The sequence below is a fragment of the Gymnoscopelus microlampas genome, assembly GCF_963454915.1.
Source record: "Gymnoscopelus microlampas genome assembly, chromosome: 20".
NCBI lineage: Eukaryota > Metazoa > Chordata > Actinopteri > Myctophiformes > Myctophidae > Gymnoscopelus > Gymnoscopelus microlampas.
This window is the reverse complement of record NC_139957.1, coordinates 18173060-18194316: the sequence shown is the minus strand read 5'-3', so window position 1 is coordinate 18194316 and position 21257 is coordinate 18173060. Positions and strand designations below refer to the sequence as shown.

Here is a 21257-nt window from a genome sequence, read left to right as displayed (position 1 = left end):
AATCCTACTCATGAGGGACAAGCAAGAGAAACAAGACAAGAGTGGAACATGCAATGCAAATACAATGTCATGTAGAATGACACATGTAGTCCGAAGTTGTTATTCAGTCTAATTGACCATGATTCGGGCTCTTAGCCGCACATCATTTGCAGCTGTTGTGGCACCACAGCCAAAGCTGCCGAACAACATTACTGCAAGACACCTCCACAGGTAAGTGTATGATCTGTATGTCGTTACAGAGGAGGAAGTATGTCTGACAGTAATGTGTGCTACTTCAGCTAATGTACGTATGTATGTATGTATGTTTGAAGTGAGGTGACGTTTCTGAGATACGTTATCCTATTTTCTCTCCACATTCACGATAAGGCTTATTAGGAGAGGGGGTGACACCCTGTTCTCTATAACTATGGTTATCAATTGATCACAGACATTAATGAGGACAGTTTTTTTTTCTCGGGGGGAGTTGCATAACCTGACAGACAGCATTTGCATGCAATACCATTTTTTTTGGCTTCCTTCCCAAACAAAATAACCTTTGGATCTAGTTCAAGTATTTGTACTTTGACACAAGAGACGTTACCTAAAGGTTACCCACAAACTAACCAACTTAACAATTACATCTTCAAGCAAGAAGTTGCTTATTAATCTACACTTTCATAACCCTAGAAATGGCTGTTATATTGCATACATTTACACTATTTACACTATTTAAATTATTACAATTCAACTCCACCTTCAGGAAGGGTCGGAGACTTACATATAATTGTTTATATACCACCAAACTGGGTCCCAGCACAGAATTATTGAATTATTAACCCCTCAATACTTTATATGCAAGCTGAAAAGGTTGTGCATAATTCTGCACATTAAACTACCCAAACCCATAAGGCAATCTCTGACTTAGACTGGTAGAATATTTGTTTCTGTTTAGTGCTACTTCTATAAAAGTTCATAAGGTGTACTACATCTTTATGAGATATAGAGACCTGTAATCTCTATGACTAGCTTAAGACATAAAGATCTTATTTATGTTGGATAAACACATAGTAGCCTAAGGAAAAATATGCAGCACAAAATGTATGAGCTTAAGCTGGCATTTTTAAGCCACAGTCAAAATGTACATGTTTCATCTATAGAATATAGAATATAGTTACCAGTACAGTACCACCATAATGTTTCTTTGAACCCAATACATACCTCCAGCCTTTGTAACACACACAAAAATGCTGAACCAAATCACAGCCTAAACTAGAAAAAGCGCTACTCTGAGCACAGGTCTCTGCCAGGTCAAGTAGGTTATTGTGGGCCAGCAATGTTCGGAATTCGCCAATCAGGATTGAATATGAAAAATTGGACTGATCCGTCTTGATCGCTTGACTATAGAGGTACCGATGTGTACCGATTTGCATGATGTTTGGACAAAATTTGTAGAGTAATATTTAGCAAAAATTGGCCTCCTGGTGGTGCTATAATAAGGCAATGTTAAAGGGTGGCATTTGTTCCTCAACATAGTGCGAATGTGCACGCAAAGTTTCACCACAATCGGACACTGTGTTGATGATTTTGTTAAAAACGGGCCACTCCTGCAATCTTAAGATGTCTATCTTAGCCAATCAGGATAGAATATGAAAACAGATCTGTCCTGATCACATGACTATTCACCTGTTTCCTAGGCTGTGTGTTTTCCATTTCCTGTCAATTTGATCCAATGAAATCCAATGAAACTGGTCAGATGACCAATGATATCCAATGAAATCGACAGGAAGTGGAAAACACACAGCCTAGGAAACAGGTGAATAGAGATCATGTGTACCGATTTGCGTGAAATGTGGATAAAATCTGAAGGAGTAATATCAAACAATTTGTTTTACATAAGTCGGCCTCCTGGTGGCGTTATAAAAGGCAGATGTGGAAAATGCAGGGAAAAGGGTTTTCCTTGGCCTCTAGGGAGTGCGCATACAAAGTTTTACACAGATTGGTGCCTTTATAGGTAAAAACATGAATCGGCCTGTTATAGCGCCACCGTGAGGCTGATTTCTTCCTTGGCCTAGTCAAGTGGGAATGTGTGTGCAATTTCACGCAAATTGTACGCTGTGTTCATGATTTGAGGCATTTTGTTCAAAACGGAGCAGTCCTGCAAACTTTGGAAGCAAATTTTAGCCAATCAGGATGGAATATGAAACATCTGAAAGACCCGTTTCGTTTAATGACTATAGAGATACTGTGTACCGATTTTCTGTGATGTTTGGTTAAAATCTGTAGGAATAGGCCTACTGTAAAAAATGTTGTTTAGCAAAAATCAGCCTCCTGGTGGCGCTATAACAGGCTCATGTGAAAAATTGGGGCAGAGGTTCTGCTCTGGCTTCCAGGGAGTGTGTGTGCACAGTTTTCCTGCGATCAAGCCAACGGTGCCGGAGATTAGCTGTTCACACACGGACACGGACACACACACACGGACGGACGGACGGACGGACGGATGGACACACACACAGACGGACGGACGGACGGGCGGACAGGGTGCAAAACATAGTCTCGGCCATGCCTTCGGCCTGGCGGAGACAATGAGGCCAGGAGGAGTGTAAGCCCACCTGGCGATGAGTCCTTTATCTGTCACATTTCCACATGACATTATCTCCATCATGTACAAACTGTCTTGCAAGTCCTCTGTGGAGCTCATCCTGTTGAATTGTATTTCTTCCAAGTGAGCCTATCTAAGAACCATGTTAACAAACTTGTTCAGACATAAAAAATACATAATTAATGTCATAATAATCTCAGGATTTTTTCCAGGATCAGATCCATTTTTTTTAAAAAGACATCAAAATCATCATTGATATTTGATAACCTGACTATTGCAATGGTGTTTAACATTGCTTAAAGGTCAAGACCACTTTGGTAGCATCACCAAACCCAGTACTGTTTTTTTTTAAATATAAATGTTAACTTCCTGTTGATTTTGCTATTTTTATTAAGAAGAAAACCCAGACGGGATTTGCGGATCCGGATCTTCAAATAGTAAATCAGCAGGAAGTTAACATTATTATTTAAAAAAAAACAGTACTGGGTTTGGTGCTGTTCTATATTGTCTGAATCAGCTTTGTTCGTGTTTGTTTACGTGCTTAAAGAGTGACTTTGAGAGCTGTTTTACCATACAATGTAAGTCAATGAGGAGCAAATTTAGAATGATCAATTTCCAATCAATGGAGGAATTATTTTTGATTTCTTGTCCACCTTTGGAGTTGCATCATGGCAAGGTAACTACACAACCCAAAACTCTACCAAAGTGGTCTTGCCCTTTAAGCAGAAAACCCTCGACAGGCTCAAAATTGTACGGAATGCTGCTACTAGACCTTTAATTAAAACCAGGAGACGAAAACATACTATTGTAACTGCCCTAAACTAGTGGTTCTGGTTGCCCGTCTGCTTTAGGGTTGATTTGACGATTTTACTTATTTTTGTTGTTGTTATTAACTCCTTATAACGGGTGCGAACCTACTGGTCTCTCTCTGAGGTCCTTGGTGGGAAACTGCTGGTTGTTCCTGAGTCAAGGCTGAAGACAAAGGGTGACTGTGGCATACCTTTGTCTTTGGTCAGGGCTCCTCGACTCTGGAACGACCTGCCTGCCAGGTTGCTAAATTGGTGTCTGCTTTTTGTTTTCTAAAGGCCTTTCCATGATGATATTAATTTTATTATTGTATTTGTATTATTATTTATATTAATAATTCCACATAATAATCTTTATTTAAGTTCTCTGTCCAGGGCTATACACTTTAAGAGCTTTTCCTGTGTGCAATGATAAATAATTGGAACATGAGAAAATAGGTCTGGGTGCTTGTATTGGCAGTAGAGGCCCATCGCAAACAATACAGGAGATTTAGGGGCTGTTACTTAGCTCCTGTGGAGTCAACATCAGCAGTGCTGAGTGCTCTAGGGTATTGTTGTTGGAGGAGGTTTCGAGTATGGTGAGGTTGGCATACTATATAACTCAAATATAAGTCACTGGACATTTGTGGTGGTATCCTCGCTGAAGTCCAGGAAGACAGCTTTGAATATACCTGCATATTCTCAGGTACACTATTGGTGATATGGTCATCTATATTACAGAGATCAATATTTGGGGCAAGCAGCACCAACGGCAACAGAAAAGGATACAAAGATCTAACCATCACAATTTAGGACTTGTACTTTTGATCATTGTGCTGTAGTTGACACAAGTATTTGGTTTCTCCCCTTTACATATTTTATCCCTTTAGCATATTCCACTTCTAATGTTGTTGTGATAAAAATTGTACAGTAGATTAATACTGACATGTCTTTTTTTTCACCTATTCTTTCCTTCATGGACTGTGGGAGACCTCAGCCGATAGCCAAAGACTAAAACACTGATCTTTTCCTTTTTAGAATGTGTACAAATACTACAGAGGTGATACCCAGAAAATATTAAGTCTGCCACTACATTAGCGGATTAAACAGTGATACGTTGATACATGTATTTAAAGCTTTATATCATCAGCAGCATTTATGAATAACCTGGCACTTGTATCTGTTTTGGTATTTCAAAGAGGTTTATTTGTGGGGCAAACAAAACAATCAGTAAAACAGGTCTATGGTGCACTCTGGGATGTAACTGTAACTGTTGGACATTGTACCAATGACCTTTCACAGTCGGTACACCTTTACATCAGCTGATTATTGGCGGTCATCTTAAAGGGACTACACCATGAATTTTAACTTTTTCTCCTTTTTTGTGTGTTTTTGGTCTCCCCTACCTCTCTTCTATCCCCAAAAATACCCCAGTTTGAACACTCAGGCTTTCACAGCAAATCTGGGGTTTTCTGTAAATAGACCAATTATTTGTTTACCAACATTGAGACTGGACGCACAGGTGATTGTTTCACGCAATCAATTCCCAACCTGTTGTTTCGGGGTGCGCTGGTTTCAGTGCACCCCAACCCCCTCTTGTGTGTTGGCTAGTGAGGCTTTTTCCACACAGAACCAGGAGATAACATGCATACAAACTGCCTCAATAGCGCCCCGTGCCAAACAGGACAATGTGGTATTGCAGGTGAAAGTGCTTTATAAGCCAGAGAGAAGTTAGTTGGAATGAGTATATCTGAGGCTTGATTTAGGCTCAAACCTTTTGAAAAACGTTTGAGGGACATAAACAATATATTTTTTTTTTATTTTTTTTAAATTCATGGTGTAGATCCTTTTAAGTGGAACAGCAGTTGCAGTCCTAACATCACATTAGATTTAATGTTTGTTTCATTGTGCAGCTCATATGATGTGGCTGTGGTGGGCGCTGGCATCGTGGGTCTGGCTACAGCCAGAGAGCTCCTCCTCCGACACCCAACGCTCAACTTTGTTTTGCTGGAGAAGGAAAAGGAACTTTGTAAGTTGGTGCGGAGGTGAAGGCCAAGATGGTCTCTTTCGTACACATAAAACTCAGCTGTATTTGGCAAAGAAATGTCAATTAGTTTGCATCTAATAAAAAGGTGGGGGGATTTATTTGTTTACACCTAAATGTCCTGTTTTTCTCATTTAATATTTTCATTTGCCGTTTTGTTTTTGTTTTGATGAGAGTCCAACTGTATGATTTGCACTGGGCGTTACAGGAGCCAACAGTTGGCCCTAGGCTATTGTTCGTTGCTATGGATGTTTGTTAATGTGGTTGTTAAAATGTTTTATTTTATTTTATTTAGAACAGTCTGAGTGCCATCATTATGATAATAACGATTATCATCACATAGTTTCTCCGGGCCATTTATCGCTTCTCTATCTAATTCTGATCTTCAGCCTTTCACCAAAGTGGGCACAACAGCGGGGTCATTCACAGCGGCATCTACTACACACCAGGCTCCCTGAAGGCCCGTCTGTGTGTGCGAGGGGCCACCTTGGCCTACGAGTACTGTGAGAAGAAAGGCCTCCCTTACAAGAGATGTGGAAAGGTCAGCCATGGTGATTTAACAAAATGAGACAAGCTGTGTGCATTGCAAGCTGTTTACTTTGGATGCTATAATGTTTTATAAGAGATGAGCTAACAGTAGAAAGGCAAACTTTTACACTGTATAGGCGGAGCAGTCAAAGTCAGTGCTTATAACATGTTTGTGTATATTCCAGCTTATTGTTGCAGTAGAGCAGGAGGAGATACCCAGACTGGAAGCCCTGTATGAGCGCGGAATGAAGAACAACGTGCGAGACCTTAGCATCATTGGTGCCAAAGAAATCCGAGAACGAGAGCCGTACTGTAGGGTAAGCTCTCAGAGACTCACTCATATACGTACCAGGGCATCTATGGGGACCTTTTTCTTCTAAAGCCTGAGTTGCTGGTGTTGCACACCAAAAAGAGCAGATCTACCAGTTTGAAACACATCTCTTTGTGAGCTTGTAGATCTGCTTTTTTTTGGTGCGTGACACGACACACAACCATGTATAAGCCAGGCACAAGACCTTTTGCTTAGAAAACAGAAGAAATATTTGTATACATTCTCAATAAAATGTATCCTTGCAGGGTATAATGGCCTTGGATTCACCCTACACTGGCATCGTGGACTGGAGAATGGTTGCACTACAATACGGCAAGGACTTTGAAGAAGCCGGTGGGACTGTGGTGACTGAGTATGAGGTCAATGACATCGCCATGGTCAGTGAGAGTCCAGCTGGAAGTGACGAAGGTAATGGTAGTCCTTCACTTTATTTTCATTGACAAATCTTTCTGAGATTTATGGTACAGTACTTCCTCCTTAGCCTGGCATTGGCCAGACTGATAACGTGGATTCACTCTCACGTTCCTCCCGGAGGAGGAACTTGTGAGTGAATCCACGTTATCAGTCGGGCCAATGCTAGGCTACTTCCTCCTTATACTAACCTGTGAACGCAATTCACCAAATGCAACAATTCATATTTAGTTATCTAATCATGTTGCCTGTATCAGCCTCTATATTGTATAGTGCACATATAATTTCCGTCTTATTTCTTTATGCTATCGTTACCTTTATATTTTGAGAACTTTCTGTGTAAATATGTCTTAATACTGTTATGTCGTAGTGAACCAACCTCATCGAGGCAAGTTCCCTGTTATGTGCAAACATACCTTGCAATAGAAAGAATTCTTATGTATCTTGTTTATCAAATTACAGGAGTTAAATATCCAATAGCCATCAGAGACAAAAAGGTAAGGTGTGGGTCTGTCTGTCAGTGTACATGCTTGTGCTTGAGCATACTTGAGCACATTTTGCACGTGTGTACGTGTGAAAATAGACGAGAGATGTGCTTAAGATGTCTATCTGAAGATCCTAATCCTTGTGTCGTGTTGCATTGTTTCAAACTCTTGCATTGTTGGAATTGTTTACATTGTTTGCATTGCTGCTTGCGTGGTTCTATCATGACAGGGGAATGAGGTGAGGTGCCGCTATGTCCTGACCTGCGGGGGCCTCTATTCAGACCGCCTCTCCCAAATATCTGGATGCAGTCCAGAGCCAAGGATTGTGCCCTTTAGAGGAGACTATTTGGTCCTGAAGCCAGAGAAGCACTATCTTGTCAAGGGAAATATCTACCCTGTAAGTCTTCACTAACTGAACTTCTAAAGCAAAGAGACCTACAGGTATAAACATACGCTAAGATAATGTTCTCGCAATTGTAGTCAGTTTCAATAAGTTACATTGTAAATGTAAATTAGGATGAATGATACATCTCCGTATTATTACCTAAATATCATGGATTTGATTGACATAAGGTTAGAGTTTTTGCTATTCCAACTCCATTTTTTTTTTACAGGTCCCTGATCCTCGTTTCCCGTTTCTTGGAGTTCACTTCACCCCACGAATGGATGGCAGTGTCTGGCTGGGTCCTAATGCCGTCCTTGCCTTCAAAAGAGAGGGCTACAATTTGTTTGACTTTAACCTCAGAGACTTTGGAGATGCACTGTCATTCAGGTACAGTATCGAGGAAGCTGAACTCATTACCTGTTACTGTTCTCATTTCCACACTCTGTTAAATTATATGAATGAAAACCACTTTTCGTCAAGTATGATAAAAGTTTAGGACTTTGTCATAGTAATGCACTGTTTTGAATCTGAAATTACCTAATTATTACGCAAAAATAGCCAATCTACAAGCTCACAATGCCCCACAACGGCTACTAGCTGTATTGCTCTATGCATGTGACAAATAACAATTTAAGCTGAAACAATAAAATGGTTTAAGTTATGTTTGTTTTTGTGACTCATACATTTTTCTATTGTTTGACAGGGGCCTCCAGAAGCTGGTGATAAAGAACATGGCATATGGGCTTGGAGAGATGTATAGAGGGATCTTCATTGGTGCACAGGTCAAACTCCTGCAGAAGTACATCCCTGAAATCTCATTGAATGATGTGCTCAGGTAAAGCAAAGCATCGACATTGTCGAGAGAGAGAGAGAGAGAGAGAGAGAGAGAGAGAGAGAGAGAGAGAGAGAGAGAGAGAGAGAGAGAGAGAGAGAGAGAGAGAGAGAGAGAGAGAGAGAGAGAGAGAGAGAGAGAGAGAGAGAGAGAGAGAGAGAGAGAGAGAGAGAGAGAGAGAGAGAGAGAGAGAGAGAGAGAGAGAGAGAGAGAGAGAGAGAGAGAATATAAACTGCCCACAAAATGTTCGGAAACTTAACTTTGGTCGATTATTTCTCCCCTTCAATAACACCAATTGGTATTGTGTTTTATATCATTTTTATCGTTGATTAGTCACCTTTACAACGAGTTATAACTTGTAAGGATCGTGCTTAACGTGTGGGTAGCGCCACAATCCCCCAATATGCTTCTGTTGGTAATCGTGACCTGCCAGCACACACCTGCTGAGAGGTGTGTGGCTGGCACTTGAGCATGGGTCTTGCAACTTTGTTGAGTTTGTCTATGCTCCAAGCAGCAACACTGCCCCCATGGAAAGAAGCCCGTGCAATAGGGCAAGTCAAGCTGGTGTTCACCTTTTCCAGCATCCGTAATTGCAAGTTCTCATTCTCAACCTACATACAGAGCAGAGCGCTCTGTCTGGATAGACAGAGAGCACGGCTCCCATCAGGAAAGCTCGTCCCAACAGAGAGAAAGAGGCACTTCCATGACACAACGCATGTGTGTGTGTGTGCTTAATTTAACAAAACATCTGGAGGTGTCCACTTAATTATCCCACTGGCTTGCCAGCTCACATATTGCTCTTCTAAGTTTATTGGTTTGCTGTCCATTTTCACTGCACAGTTGTATGGTTCTCTTTCCCAGGGGTCCTGCAGGGGTTCGAGCTCAAGCTCTCGACCGTGATGGAAACCTAGTCGACGACTTTGTGTTTGATGGTGGCGCAGGAGACGTAGGCAGCCGAGTACTCCATGTTCGAAACGCCCCTTCGCCTGCAGCCACCTCCTCCTTGGCCATCGCTGAAATGATCGCAGACGAGGTGGAAAGCCGCTTCTCACTGTAAAAGATGCCTATTAATTACCAAAAGAGAGTGGTCACCAGGTGAAGCTTCAAATCTGTATGGAAGTATTGCTACAGTACTTTCAGTATAGCTCTTGTCACAGAGCGCACAATCTGACATTTCATTACCATCAGGTCAATCCTCAGCTGTTTGTAGAGGTACAAAGTAATAAAGTATTTTTTTACTCAAGTGTATTATTGTTTACTAACTAACTTTACTTCCTTTTTCAACTGCTTTGTTTTTATACCACTACATTTGAATTCTAATGTACTCCCTTCTCCAGTTACAAGTTACTTTCGCAAAAAACTTTATAACATACAAAATGTGATGTGAACAATGAACTTAGCAATGCAAGCACATTTTGTGAGTCATGACAAGGTCACTGACAGTTATAGTTTTATCTAATATGTAAGCAAAAGAGAGCTTTTTTTTGTACAGGCACATTATATTCAACATCTACTTGCACTTTTGTTACTTGACAATTTATCAATCCTAAATCTCTGTCTTGCATTGCTAGTTCAAGGGTTTGTATTTTTCTCTTATTGTTGTATGAATAGTTAACACTAGAGGGAAACATTTATGTGAAAATTACCCTGATAGGGTACTGTATGAGTGTATGGTGCTGAAAGGTTGTATCAACTACACCTTTTGAATAGATTACAGCTTACTATCTTTAGTTTGAATGATTTCACATTTGTGTCAAAACAAGAGAACATCTGGTTGGATATGCTTCTATAAGAATTCTGATGTTTGATAGTTTCATATTCTTAAGACTATTTAGTCAGGTTTTAGCTTGATTATTACGCTGCCTGAACTGTGTCATACATGTTCCATAAGATTATCATTGGTACTTGAAAGTGTCCCGTAACTTGTGAAAAAGACTATATTATATTATGGGAAATAAAATACAAAAAAGTGCTCAAATGCTTTTGGCATAAAGGTATAGGATATATATTTTTAATAAATGTACCATTTGTATAGATTTTTAAATCTACATTATGCAGTTTGTTGGCTATTTTATTCGGCATAGACTACTGTACTTAATAATTTTCCATTTGGTAAATTATTTCTCTTGAATTATGTAAGGATCAAGGCACTTATGTCCACAGGGAGACACACACACACACACACACACACACACACACACACACACACACACCTGTGAGAACGAAACATGAATACTTAAAGTATGCATTGATAGTAGGCTACTGTTTGATTTTCAACCATTGTTTGTCTTGTATATTGAGCATTTCTGAAAATAAACTTAATATACAGCATTTGGTTTTATGTCTGACTGGCATAATGTGAATGTGAATCTATACTCTTAAAAGGGATTGTGTTAAAGTGAATGAGTTATTATGTTTGTATTATGTATTTTTGTGTGTTCAAATAAAATGTGAAAGTACGCAGATGCGCAGCGTGCGTGACAGAGCAGCTGGATGGCTGCGTGAGCGACCAGCACCTGTGGTACCGTTTTGCCTTTACTTTGATATAAGGCAGTTTATTTATGGGCACCTTTTTCCATTTTGCTTTAAATTAAATACTATGTTTAACTTACTGGAGTTCGAACTTCGAACCCGGCGGTGTCTGTAACACGTCGTCGTCTTGAGGTTTGTACAGGCTCATTCACCACTTAAGGTTATGTTAGAATAATGTTCAATATTAAAATTACATTCAACTAGAGCTCCTGTATCAAATGTCTAATGCCAAAACTATATTTATGTAAACTACGTTATGCGGAACTCTACTATTCTTAGTGTAGTGCCACCTAAACCCCTGCATCCGTAGTGGGAAAAGCTCTCACTGAAAATAGCAGATCAACAAGATCACAAGGCGTCGCATTGTGAGCTTGTCGATCGGCTATTTTCAGCGAAAGCTTTCCCCACAATAACACAAAACAGAAAATACACTAGTATTGGGCCCTGAGGGACTCCGGTTAGCCATATGGGGTTTAAGTGGTTACACTTGTAGTAAATGGAAGAAGACCTGCCTATGACACACTAGACCGGGCAAAAAAAGTACCACATGCTAGTAGCAACCAGGGCAAGGGGAGGAAGGCCATCAGACAGAGTTGGTACGAACATCATCGCACTTGAGAAACTACACCAAGGGAAAAAAACATCTCGGAAACTCCTTTCCCCCCCCCCTGCGCCTTTGCGCATAGATATGCCCCGGACTGATCGAATCCGTGTGGATTTATGTCGGATTGCGCGATCGACCGCTGCCGGAAAAAGATGACTGCGTTGGAAGTAAACAGCAGGAGGAGAAAGTGTGCCTTGTTTGGAGTTGAATGGGTCGTGTGCCACAACAACACAACTCTGAGTGCATCGAGGCCGACGGCAGCCTGGAGCAGCAGTTAGCCAGCTAACGTTAGCCTGCTAACGTTTACAGGTGTTAGCCAACACGTTAGCACGACGCTAACTCCATTAGTTAGACAGCTACCAGTGGGCTATGCTTGTGTATCGGGGCACTGTGGTTAAGTTACTGTCGCCTGTCGTGGGGTCACTTTGCTGGGGACGTTTGTACACATAACGCCGAGCATCCCCATCATAGCAGCGTTGTTGTTAGCTAGCCCCGTTTAGCTCGCTGCTGCTGCTGCTTGCGCTGCTGTGTTTACAGCAGCAGGCTAGCCTTCACTAGCCGTAGATGCTAGCGAGTTAACTCAATAACATGTGCTTATTCTCATGGAGCGGGTAGCTTTCTAGTCAACCTTACTCGACCCCCGAGCTTGGCGTGTGCCACGGTTATACTGTCCGTCTTTGCAAAGCGAGCTGGTTGACTTTCCGCCGCACCAGGACCGACCCACCCCCACAGAGACTCTCCGGGGCCGATGCTGACTGCTCAGCCCGGACCACGGCAACGTAAGGAGCCGCCACAGCCATGCAGCCGCAGCAGATCTATGACTTTTCAAGTGACGAGAACAGTCACAAATGGCGAGGCCTCTTCGTGCAAGCCTTACGAAAGGTAATATGTGTGTTTTTAAGTCATTGTGCTACGTGCTGTCACGCTAGCGTTCGTCAAATCGTCGTCGAGCGCCGTGTCATCTTTTTTTTTTGACAACATGTTTTCTCCTAATGGTGAATGAATGGTTTCACCGGTGGCTCTCCTTGAACGCTGTGCAGAGATACATTATTACATAACACAAACGTCTAATCGCTTGTGGGCATATGTTGCTAACAATCCAGTGCCATCAGATCATCTGACAAGACCCAAAGACACACAGTCTGCCCAAGAAGTCCTTGACGACAGCGGGTCTTGTGCCTGTCTTGATGTTGCTGTCTCTGTTTCTGCTCTGTGGCATTCTTTTTTATTTTTTTTATTTTGTTCTCTGAATAGTGTCTCGCCCAGCTTCCCCTCTAATGGCTATTTTTTCCCATGTGTATTTGAGGAAGTAGGTTAGTTTTAACCAGTTTGTACAGCGCCTTGAACTACTGACTATGTTTCATAATTGCTCAGCAGACAGTTGGCTGCTGGTGTGACTTCTGTCTTTTTCGCAAGTTACAGGACATCAAGATGACACCTCCCACTTTCAAGTACCAATGATAATCTTATGGAAACGTTTTCTCATTGTAGATCAGACATCTGTGTGTATGTATGTATGTATGTATGTATGTATGTATGTATGTATGTATGTATGTATGTGTGTGTATATATATATATATATATATACATATATATATATATACATACATACACACACACACACACACACACACACACACACACACACACACACACACACACACACACAGTTGTATCTACTGTTGGCCAGGGAGGCTATCCCATATCAATTCTGTTTTGACTCTCTTTTTCTCTCTTCCCTATTTCTCACATCACCTTGGTTTACCCCTGTCACCGGGTGACTTTTATTTTTCCTTCTTTTCTGTCTCTTGTCTTCTCCTGGGCCTCTTGCTCCTGAACTGCTTGTCTGTATGTCTCAGTCCTTTCAAACTGGTCACCTACAGACTCTTCACAGAAGAGGGCTTTATTTGTTCTCTACATTTTTTTGTATCAATTTTTTTTACTCTTAAAATTAATCGTAGACCCAAATCATGTTTGATCCTCGAGAATGCCTCCAAAGGCTCCTTGCCCTGCTAAAATGAGCAGTGAATACAACAAACCCATACTATCCTGAGGAGACCCACATATTATTGCCATGTAAAGCAGACAGACAGGCAGACTTCAAACCCCTTTGGAAAGGTTTTATTGGTTTCTCTATTTGTGGAAGAATTGTATGCCTTGTCCTGCTGTAGCTGGGGCTTTTAAGAGCCACTCATGGTGGGTAAAGAGAGTGACATGGGTTTTAAGTGGCAGCGCTTTGTCGGCAGTGCACAGTGCAGATAGGACATTTTCAAGCTGGGATATGCATTGGCTGTGGTAGGTCTGGGCTTATCTGAACCCTGGCAAAAAAAATATTTTTTATTGTTGAAATAATTGAAGCTACAGAGCCACAGCAGTTTTTCAGACCATTAAACATGCATGTCTATGAATCAATTCAACAATAGACTGCACAATGTCATTTTCTGCTTATTGTTTTCATAATGGCATTTGCATAACTGTCCAATTTGTTTAATTTGTAAACAAACATGGTTGTACGGTTGGTAGTACGTCCACAGGCTGCTGGTGTCTTATGTGTCATGACACATGATGCAGAGATACCCTGCAGTTAAATGATAAATGCCATGGTTATTGCAAGCTAACTTTGAAATAGTGTTAAGACCATGCGATTGAGGAAGGTTAATCAAAAAGTGCATAGGGAGGGAAGCATGCCACATGATAAGCTTTGTCGCAACCTAGCACAAGCAACAATAGTTTTACTTTCATCCATAGCGCGGTAGAGATTGTGTGATGATGAATCAGGTGAAACTGTGAGAGCAGGTGTTGGGCCTCGGTTTCATTGTCTCAACTTGTTACACAACCGCCTGAGGGGAAAGCCTGTCGAGAGATTGACGCAAGAGAGGTTTGTTATGGTTGTGACTGACTGTGACTCGCTGTTTTTCACAGCTGTCTACACAGGGGGGTTTCCTTGTCAGAGGCTGCCAATCTGCCATGTTGGATGATTTGACTCCACCCCTTGTCAGAGGTGATCATGTTGGATGACTTCACTCTACCCCCTGCGTATTTAAAATATTACGTCTTGGCCGGTTTGCATGTTCCAAAGTTCACAAGACCCATTCCCTCCTTTTAGCTAACACGAGTTTTAGAACTAAATTGGACCTCAGAAGGATGGTTTTCTGATGGTGATTGAAAGAGTGAACAACCGTAATGAAAATAATTTGGTAATCACCCACCCTTGCTTTGAATAGTACTTCAAACTTTGCACAAGTCTTGATTTGATATGCCTTAAGAAGTGATATATCAAACATCAATATTCAATGTGTCTCTGAACTTCCTTAATTACACAATTGAAGAATCTACCTCCAAATGATAAATGGTTTAATCCATTGAAATAAGACTTGTGAAAAGCCTCAAAAGGAAATATTTTTGGATAATAATTCTTCATGCATTATGGAAAGACAGATGACAATATTACCAATGAATATTGATTTTAAGTGTAAACACTCTACTAACCACTTTGTCAGTTAATATACCACAGTTAAAGATCCTCTCTTAAAATCAAAACATTGTATTTTAGCTATATTCTTAAAAAGAAAGATTTCTAGAAACCACGTAGCCAGTGAACTTGACTTTCCTACCCTGTCTTCTCTCTCCCTCTCGTTCATGTTCCCTGTGACATTTTGCCATGGAGGGTACCCGTGTCTATCTCATGGCTATTCCTGATGGCTGCGGCTCGTGCCCACTGCTATGCGAGAGCATTATTCAGCCGCTGACATTCTGCTGTTAATGATAAGTGTGCATTCTCCGGGTCTGCCGTTTCACTGGCACTGTGAGAGAGGCCAAGGGCATGCTGGGTACAGTTTCATTCTGTTGCCATGTCAAACTGGTAGAGGGTGATGCTGAGTTTGCGGTGCTCCACTGACCATTAAGAGTTGAGATTGGCCTATGCCCTGTTCACATGGAGAAATAGTCAGTTAGGGAGTGATGGTGTCTCCAATCCATTGTCTGAAGCACAGTACTGTATGGATAATTCTGTTGTCAGTAAAGATTAAGAGTTATATTGCTCATTTATAGTGACATAGTGACATTTTGTCCATTAAGAGTCATATACCGTGATTACTGACTGCTTAGTAGCATTCAATGGGATATGGACTAAAATACAGCTGGTAAATGTTTGGGCACCATGGCATGACAACTTGGTTGCAAGGAGGAAGCTCAAGCAAAACATACAATAGAATTAATAAGCACCAGAAGAATGTTCATCTCCATCTGTTGCCTGAGATGTTCCCCAAAACATATGTCCATTATGGCCTGAATGCAAATGGTTCATGTTGAGGTTTTAATGTAGTATAGTTTTACCCGGCTGGATCCAGAATGAGTCTGTAAAGTCTGACAGACTTCCACTTTAAGATACATGCATTGCCAACCGTTAGAGCTGAGATTCAGCTTGTAAACCTACACTGTCCTGTACTGTAGATCACAAAGCCACAATGAGGATGTTGTTGCACAGTCACAGTGTAAAATGGTGCATTTATATAGCGCTTTTATCCAAAGCGCTTTACATTGATTGTGCCATTAACCCATTCACACACACATTCATACACCGATGGCGGAGGAAACCATGCAAGGCACCAACCTGCTCATCAGGAGCAATTATGGGTTCAGCGTCTTGCTCAAGGACACTTCGACACTAACCCTAGGGGAGCCCGGGATCGAACTGGGAACCTTGCGGTTTTTCCAGTTCACTCTACCCGGCTACTCTACCCCTGAGCCACTGCCGTGGCCTAGTATTGGACCTCAACTCTGCTCACTTCTGTCCCACTTATCAGCCTAGAATATAACCCTGCCATGCCCAGATCCCTTTTTTTTCTGCTTTCTGTATTTCACAAATTCACACACCACTGCAAGTTATATATATTTTCAAATTAGATATAGGATGAGATGATACTGTTTAGCCTATATTGATGTTGCATTCAAATCAAAACCTGTAAGAGTTGTACAGGGTTAGGGGGGCTATAGCACGATTCTTGCTAAAATGGGAATCACGCCCCCCCACAATAAATAAAATGTGCTGTGAGAATAGCAGATCTACAAGTTCACAATGCACCGCAATGTGACATGTGAACTTGTATTCTGCTGTTTTCGGCAAGCGGCACCATCGTATGACAGCATATGTCATTCAGTTCAGTCTTGACAGCTGTTCGACTCTTAAGTGTACAGGACATGCAATAATGCAACATTATAGTTGCGACTGCGAGAGGGCTTGTGTAATATCTTTATCATGATCTTAAATCCCTGGTTTTGAACAGTTCATTAATGAATGATTATGAAATTATAACATTTTTGGGTGAAAATAGCTGATCTACAATCTCAATCTCACAACTGAGCTTCTAGATTGCTATTTTTGCATACCACCATTGTATAGCAAAGTATAATACAGGGCTTAAACAGTTAAGTCTAATCAGTTTAGTTGATTATAAAACTATCCATATTTTGTTGTTGCTTCATTCAAAACATATTAAAAAAAACTCAATTATTCGATCAACCTACATAAACCAGATTAAGTCGGATATTGGGTCTAGTCTATATTGGGTCTAATATTTTTGTGGTTAATTGCCCAACCCTAGCCTTTGGGAACTTGACAACTTTTGGCGATACATATGGCGATGCACTGTATAATGTACGCTTGCATTATTGAGCTTTGTGTGGTCTGGCGACTGGAGTTTTGTGATGTATGTATTTGTCCTTCATTGCCAAATCATATTGGAATTTATGGGGACTATGATGTTTTTGTTGAGAGTTTAGAGTGTTGCCTTGTGGTACTGCAATGATGCCAAAGCACTGCTTGCAAATTAAGATTATCTCCTTTTTGAGTACAAGCATCAATCTCGCCCTTGCCATGGGGATCTTTCTCATTGATGATGATTGATAGGAGAACCGAATATCAATTAATGGTTTTATTTAAAATCTGCCCACCTAGTAGGGCTGTTAACATTCCTCAGAAATTATATACGAATATTGGTCTTAAAAATAAGCCTATTATTCATTTAACACATCGGGTGCCAGCGTTTTTTCATAACAATTTACCGTGGGTGCCAGCATTCTCCCCGTTGACTGCGCTTTGCTGTTTAAACCTTCCGCGTGCGTTACAAGCAAATCCACGCAAAAAAAAGCAGCGATTCATGTTGTCCCATGAGCCTGGCTACAGGCTGGAACCATAACATTACCCTGGCGAGTTACAACGGGGGGGGGGAGAATCGCGCATCGCGCATGACCGTTTTTCCCCACAGGAAACAGATTTGGAGATATAGGCGTTTCAAAGTAGGAAATAGACAGGAACCGGATGGGGGGAAAAAAAGTGTTTCCGGTGAGCGATCTGGCACTTCCTTCGCAGGATTACAATGGGTGCTCCTAGAGCTGCTCTAGCCCCGCCCGCGCGGAGAAAAACGAAAAAAACAAAAAGACTGAAATCACGGTTCAGACCGTGTTCGGCACCGAAGCTTCGGAACCGCCACTAAGTAAACACACGGTTCAGACCGTGTTTGGCACCCGATGTGTTAATTATAATATTATTTTGTATCTACAAGAGTCTTAGCGACCACCCCCGCAGTTTTCCCTGGAATGTCACCAGTAAAGCCCGTATTTCTAACTTGACTCAGCCAGATGGGGGCGGTATTGAGTTTCACAATACACCCTGCATCTGGGATCGCTCAGGGAGTAGAGCTGCCCGGTCGCTGCGTGTAAGAACCAATCAGCGGCTGCTAGGGGCGGGATCATCCAATCACCTGCCAAGTAGCTTGAAAAAATGAAACGCCGTCTTGCATCGATTCTGCTACCGGAGTCTCAGATGGAAGTAGGCTGTGCAACAAAATGTGTGTCGCAAGCTTCTTCCATTTGCCGGAGTCAGGTTACCATATTCTTCAATAAAGAAGTGTTTTAATCCCGTCTGTGGCCGAACACCATTTCCCCCCCTCTTTTACTTCCTGTTTACATTGAGTGTAATCCCGGCTTTCACCGGATGCGCCCGTCACTACCGCCCATTGGGAACTTCCAACAGAATGTAACACTTTTCAGTTGATCGGGTTTAGCAATGACTTTGTCCGGTGTGGAGTCATTGGCTTCGCGGGGCTCCCCGGTTTGTTTTTCAGGCTGGCAAAAGCTTGCAAAAGTGCATGTATCCTAGCCACTGACTAGGCTATGCTCTGGTTTGTTGTAGCCAGTGTTGCCAAGTCTCGTGAGAGAAATAAACCAATCCACCTCCAAAAACAAGCCAAAACTTGTGAGAAAAATAAGCCGACATAGTAACACTGGTTGTAGCGGGCTTGTTATGACAAGTGACTGTAGGTGCTCAACTACATGGCCAGTAAGGGACACACACAGCAGAAGAGGGTCAGCGTGCGCGCTGCTCTGATCCAATAAAACATATATTTTGTACACAGAGCAAAAGCCACGCCCACTATTCGAATATTGATTATTATTTTCAAATGTAAAAAAGAAAAAATATATTCGAAATTCAAATATTAATTTACCAGCCCTACTACCTAGTTTGTAGTGCGGGGGTTCCCTGGTGTAGGTTAGATAATCCACACATTTTACAAACAAAACAACATTTCAATATCCACATGCTACTTTGAACTATAGCAGTAACTTCAAAACAAGCGGAACTTAGAGGGGGAAAGACGGCTTTGTATTCTTTATATGAACCCCAGTTAAGTTTCACTTTCGTTTTGAAGGGCTTGGCTTTTCAAGCAAATTAAAGCCTTTGCTCTGAAACCGTAGCTGATAAAAAGTTACCACAAAACAACAGTGGAAAACATTTCCAGAAAGACAAACAACTTTTAGTACTGATGTCAGTTGCGCTACATACAACACAATGATGCAGTTGGTGAGTCCTGATGTGCACTGCATTATTTGTATAAATATGACATTATACTACAGTTAATCACGGATGACTGTCAACATTCCCATGTGTCCATGTTTACACAAATATTCTCAAATGCATATCCCTACTGCACATACAGTATACTGTACAGTACTTAAATGCAACTCAACTTTATTTTCTTCTTTGTCAAATAAAGAAGAAATTGCTGATCGACAAGCTCAAAACGTGTCACAACGTGATGCGCTGTGAGCTTGTAGATCGGCTATTTTTGGCGACAAAATTTGGTGTGAAAAAGAGTGTACCAAGTGTGATCTTTACAAGTATAGAGGGTTGAAATGGTTCCGAATATGCAGCTCAGCAAAAGCTAATTGATCCCAGTGTATGACGGAAGACAATTCCTCGATAAATTAAAATCTCTGTGATTAGCCATTTGATTATTGTGAGTGGTTTCTTTATTTTTTTATCACGATAACGATTATCGTCCCATCCCTACATCACAGTTCCTGTGCCCCTGCCTCAAGAGAAGTACTAAGAGTTCAGAGTCTGCCGACATGGCTGGAAAATTAATAACCTGTTGAATGCTGTACCTTTTATTCTTTTGTGGCTGACAAGTTTCCTGACCAATTGTAATTTTGACGTCCTGTTCTGTTCTAAACAGCCAACTAACTGGCTGTTTTACTTTACCAAACCCTAATAGTCATGATTGACCCTATTTTGTTAGGTCCTACAATCTGTCCTAAAAATCTAATTACCTATTCTTAGTATTTTAGCCACATTGGCTGGTAACCAACCATAACATTTAGGTCCTGTTGTATTCTAGTACAAACAAAACGGAAACAAAACGGTGACATTTTTTTGTATTTTTAAAAGCCCAAGTTTCAGGGTTCAGTGTCCTATTATGAAACTCTTTTTCATTGGCATGAGCTTGTACCAGTGCCTGGGCAATGCAGTTGCATGGTGTCTGCCTCTGTGACCTGTAGACAAACGATTGACTTCCTGCTCTGGTGCAGATGTAAGAGTCTGTCTGATTAATCGCCCTGCCTCTCCCATAACCTACTAACAGTCCTGTCAACACTAGCCGACTCACTAGCCATAGATAGAAGACAGTGGACACAGGCAGGAGGGCTCGTTGGGTCAGGTCAGATTAGGGTCATGCGCTATGGATTGTCTGCCTGCCTTCACCCTGTGAGTATGTTAGTCACATGGCCATGGATGGCTTTCTGTATGTGTGTCCTTTGCATGTTTTGGTCTTTATGTGTGGGTGTATGTTACCTTTTTTGTCTTTGTGTTTTGTCTGTGTGGTGTCTGTCTGTAGGCGTGTGCGCATTTATGCATCTTTGTTTCGGTGTGTCTAAATTGGGTGTCTGTCTTCTGTGTGTGTTTGTGTGTGTGTGTGTTGTGTCTCTCAATGTTGCTCTCTGCTCCGTGGTTCCCCAGACAGTCTGGTTGTAATGGCAGATGATGTCATACCATGAATCACAAACAAGTGACACATGCTTGGCTATAATAATAACCCCTCCCCCACCTTACACATGCACACATACATATGCACGCGCACATACGCACTCAAACACACACACACACCTACAGTACATTACCTGCAACCTGAGCCCCATGTACACAGCCAGGAAAGTAATCAATTGAATTAGAAATGTTAACCCCGTCGTAACACTGTCACCCCTGTTACCACTCTGCTAATCTCAATGTGCAGTTACCCACCAGCACACAAGAACAGCACCTCTGTTCTCTAGCTTTGTTGTATCATATCGTTGCTGTCAGGTGGAAACCTTGTATGTCCAAAACAGCTTTATTGATATTGATAGTTATTGATATAAATTGTGAAAATGGCCAACTTCAACCTCACAACGCTTCGCATCGCAACGT

General features: G+C 41.5%; 2 protein-coding genes across 2 annotated transcripts in view; both read left to right on the top strand.

Moving 5' to 3' along the window:
- Positions 1–21: 21 nt before the first annotated feature.
- On the top strand, positions 22–10710 carry l2hgdh (L-2-hydroxyglutarate dehydrogenase). Its single transcript, XM_084045762.1, has 10 exons — positions 22–210; positions 5277–5392; positions 5797–5948; positions 6121–6252; positions 6512–6674; positions 7140–7174; positions 7392–7559; positions 7777–7934; positions 8251–8382; positions 9241–10710. Exons 1-10 carry the CDS (start codon positions 119–121, stop codon positions 9434–9436), a joined length of 1344 nt encoding a protein of 447 aa, XP_083901888.1. The 5' UTR covers positions 22–118; the 3' UTR covers positions 9437–10710.
- A 765-nt stretch (positions 10711–11475) lies between these two features.
- The window catches only part of sos2 (son of sevenless homolog 2), a 50271-nt gene continuing 40489 nt past the window's right edge, over positions 11476–21257 (top strand). Inside the window, exon 1 of the mRNA XM_084045419.1 lies at positions 11476–12397. Within this exon, the coding sequence (XP_083901545.1) occupies positions 12314–12397 (84 nt within the window). The 5' untranslated portion in view covers positions 11476–12313. The remainder of the gene's footprint in view (positions 12398–21257) is intronic.

Bases quoted from the DNA above. Each gene is read 5' to 3' on its own strand.
- l2hgdh (XM_084045762.1), top strand. From the start codon at position 119: ATGATTCGGGCTCTTAGCCGCACATCATTTGCAGCTGTTGTGGCACCA. The intron at 5,949-6,120 runs GTCAGCCATGGT...TGTATATTCCAG, and splicing joins CTTACAAGAGATGTGGAAAG to CTTATTGTTGCAGTAGAGCA. The intron at 8,383-9,240 runs GTAAAGCAAAGC...TCTCTTTCCCAG, and splicing joins TCATTGAATGATGTGCTCAG to GGGTCCTGCAGGGGTTCGAG.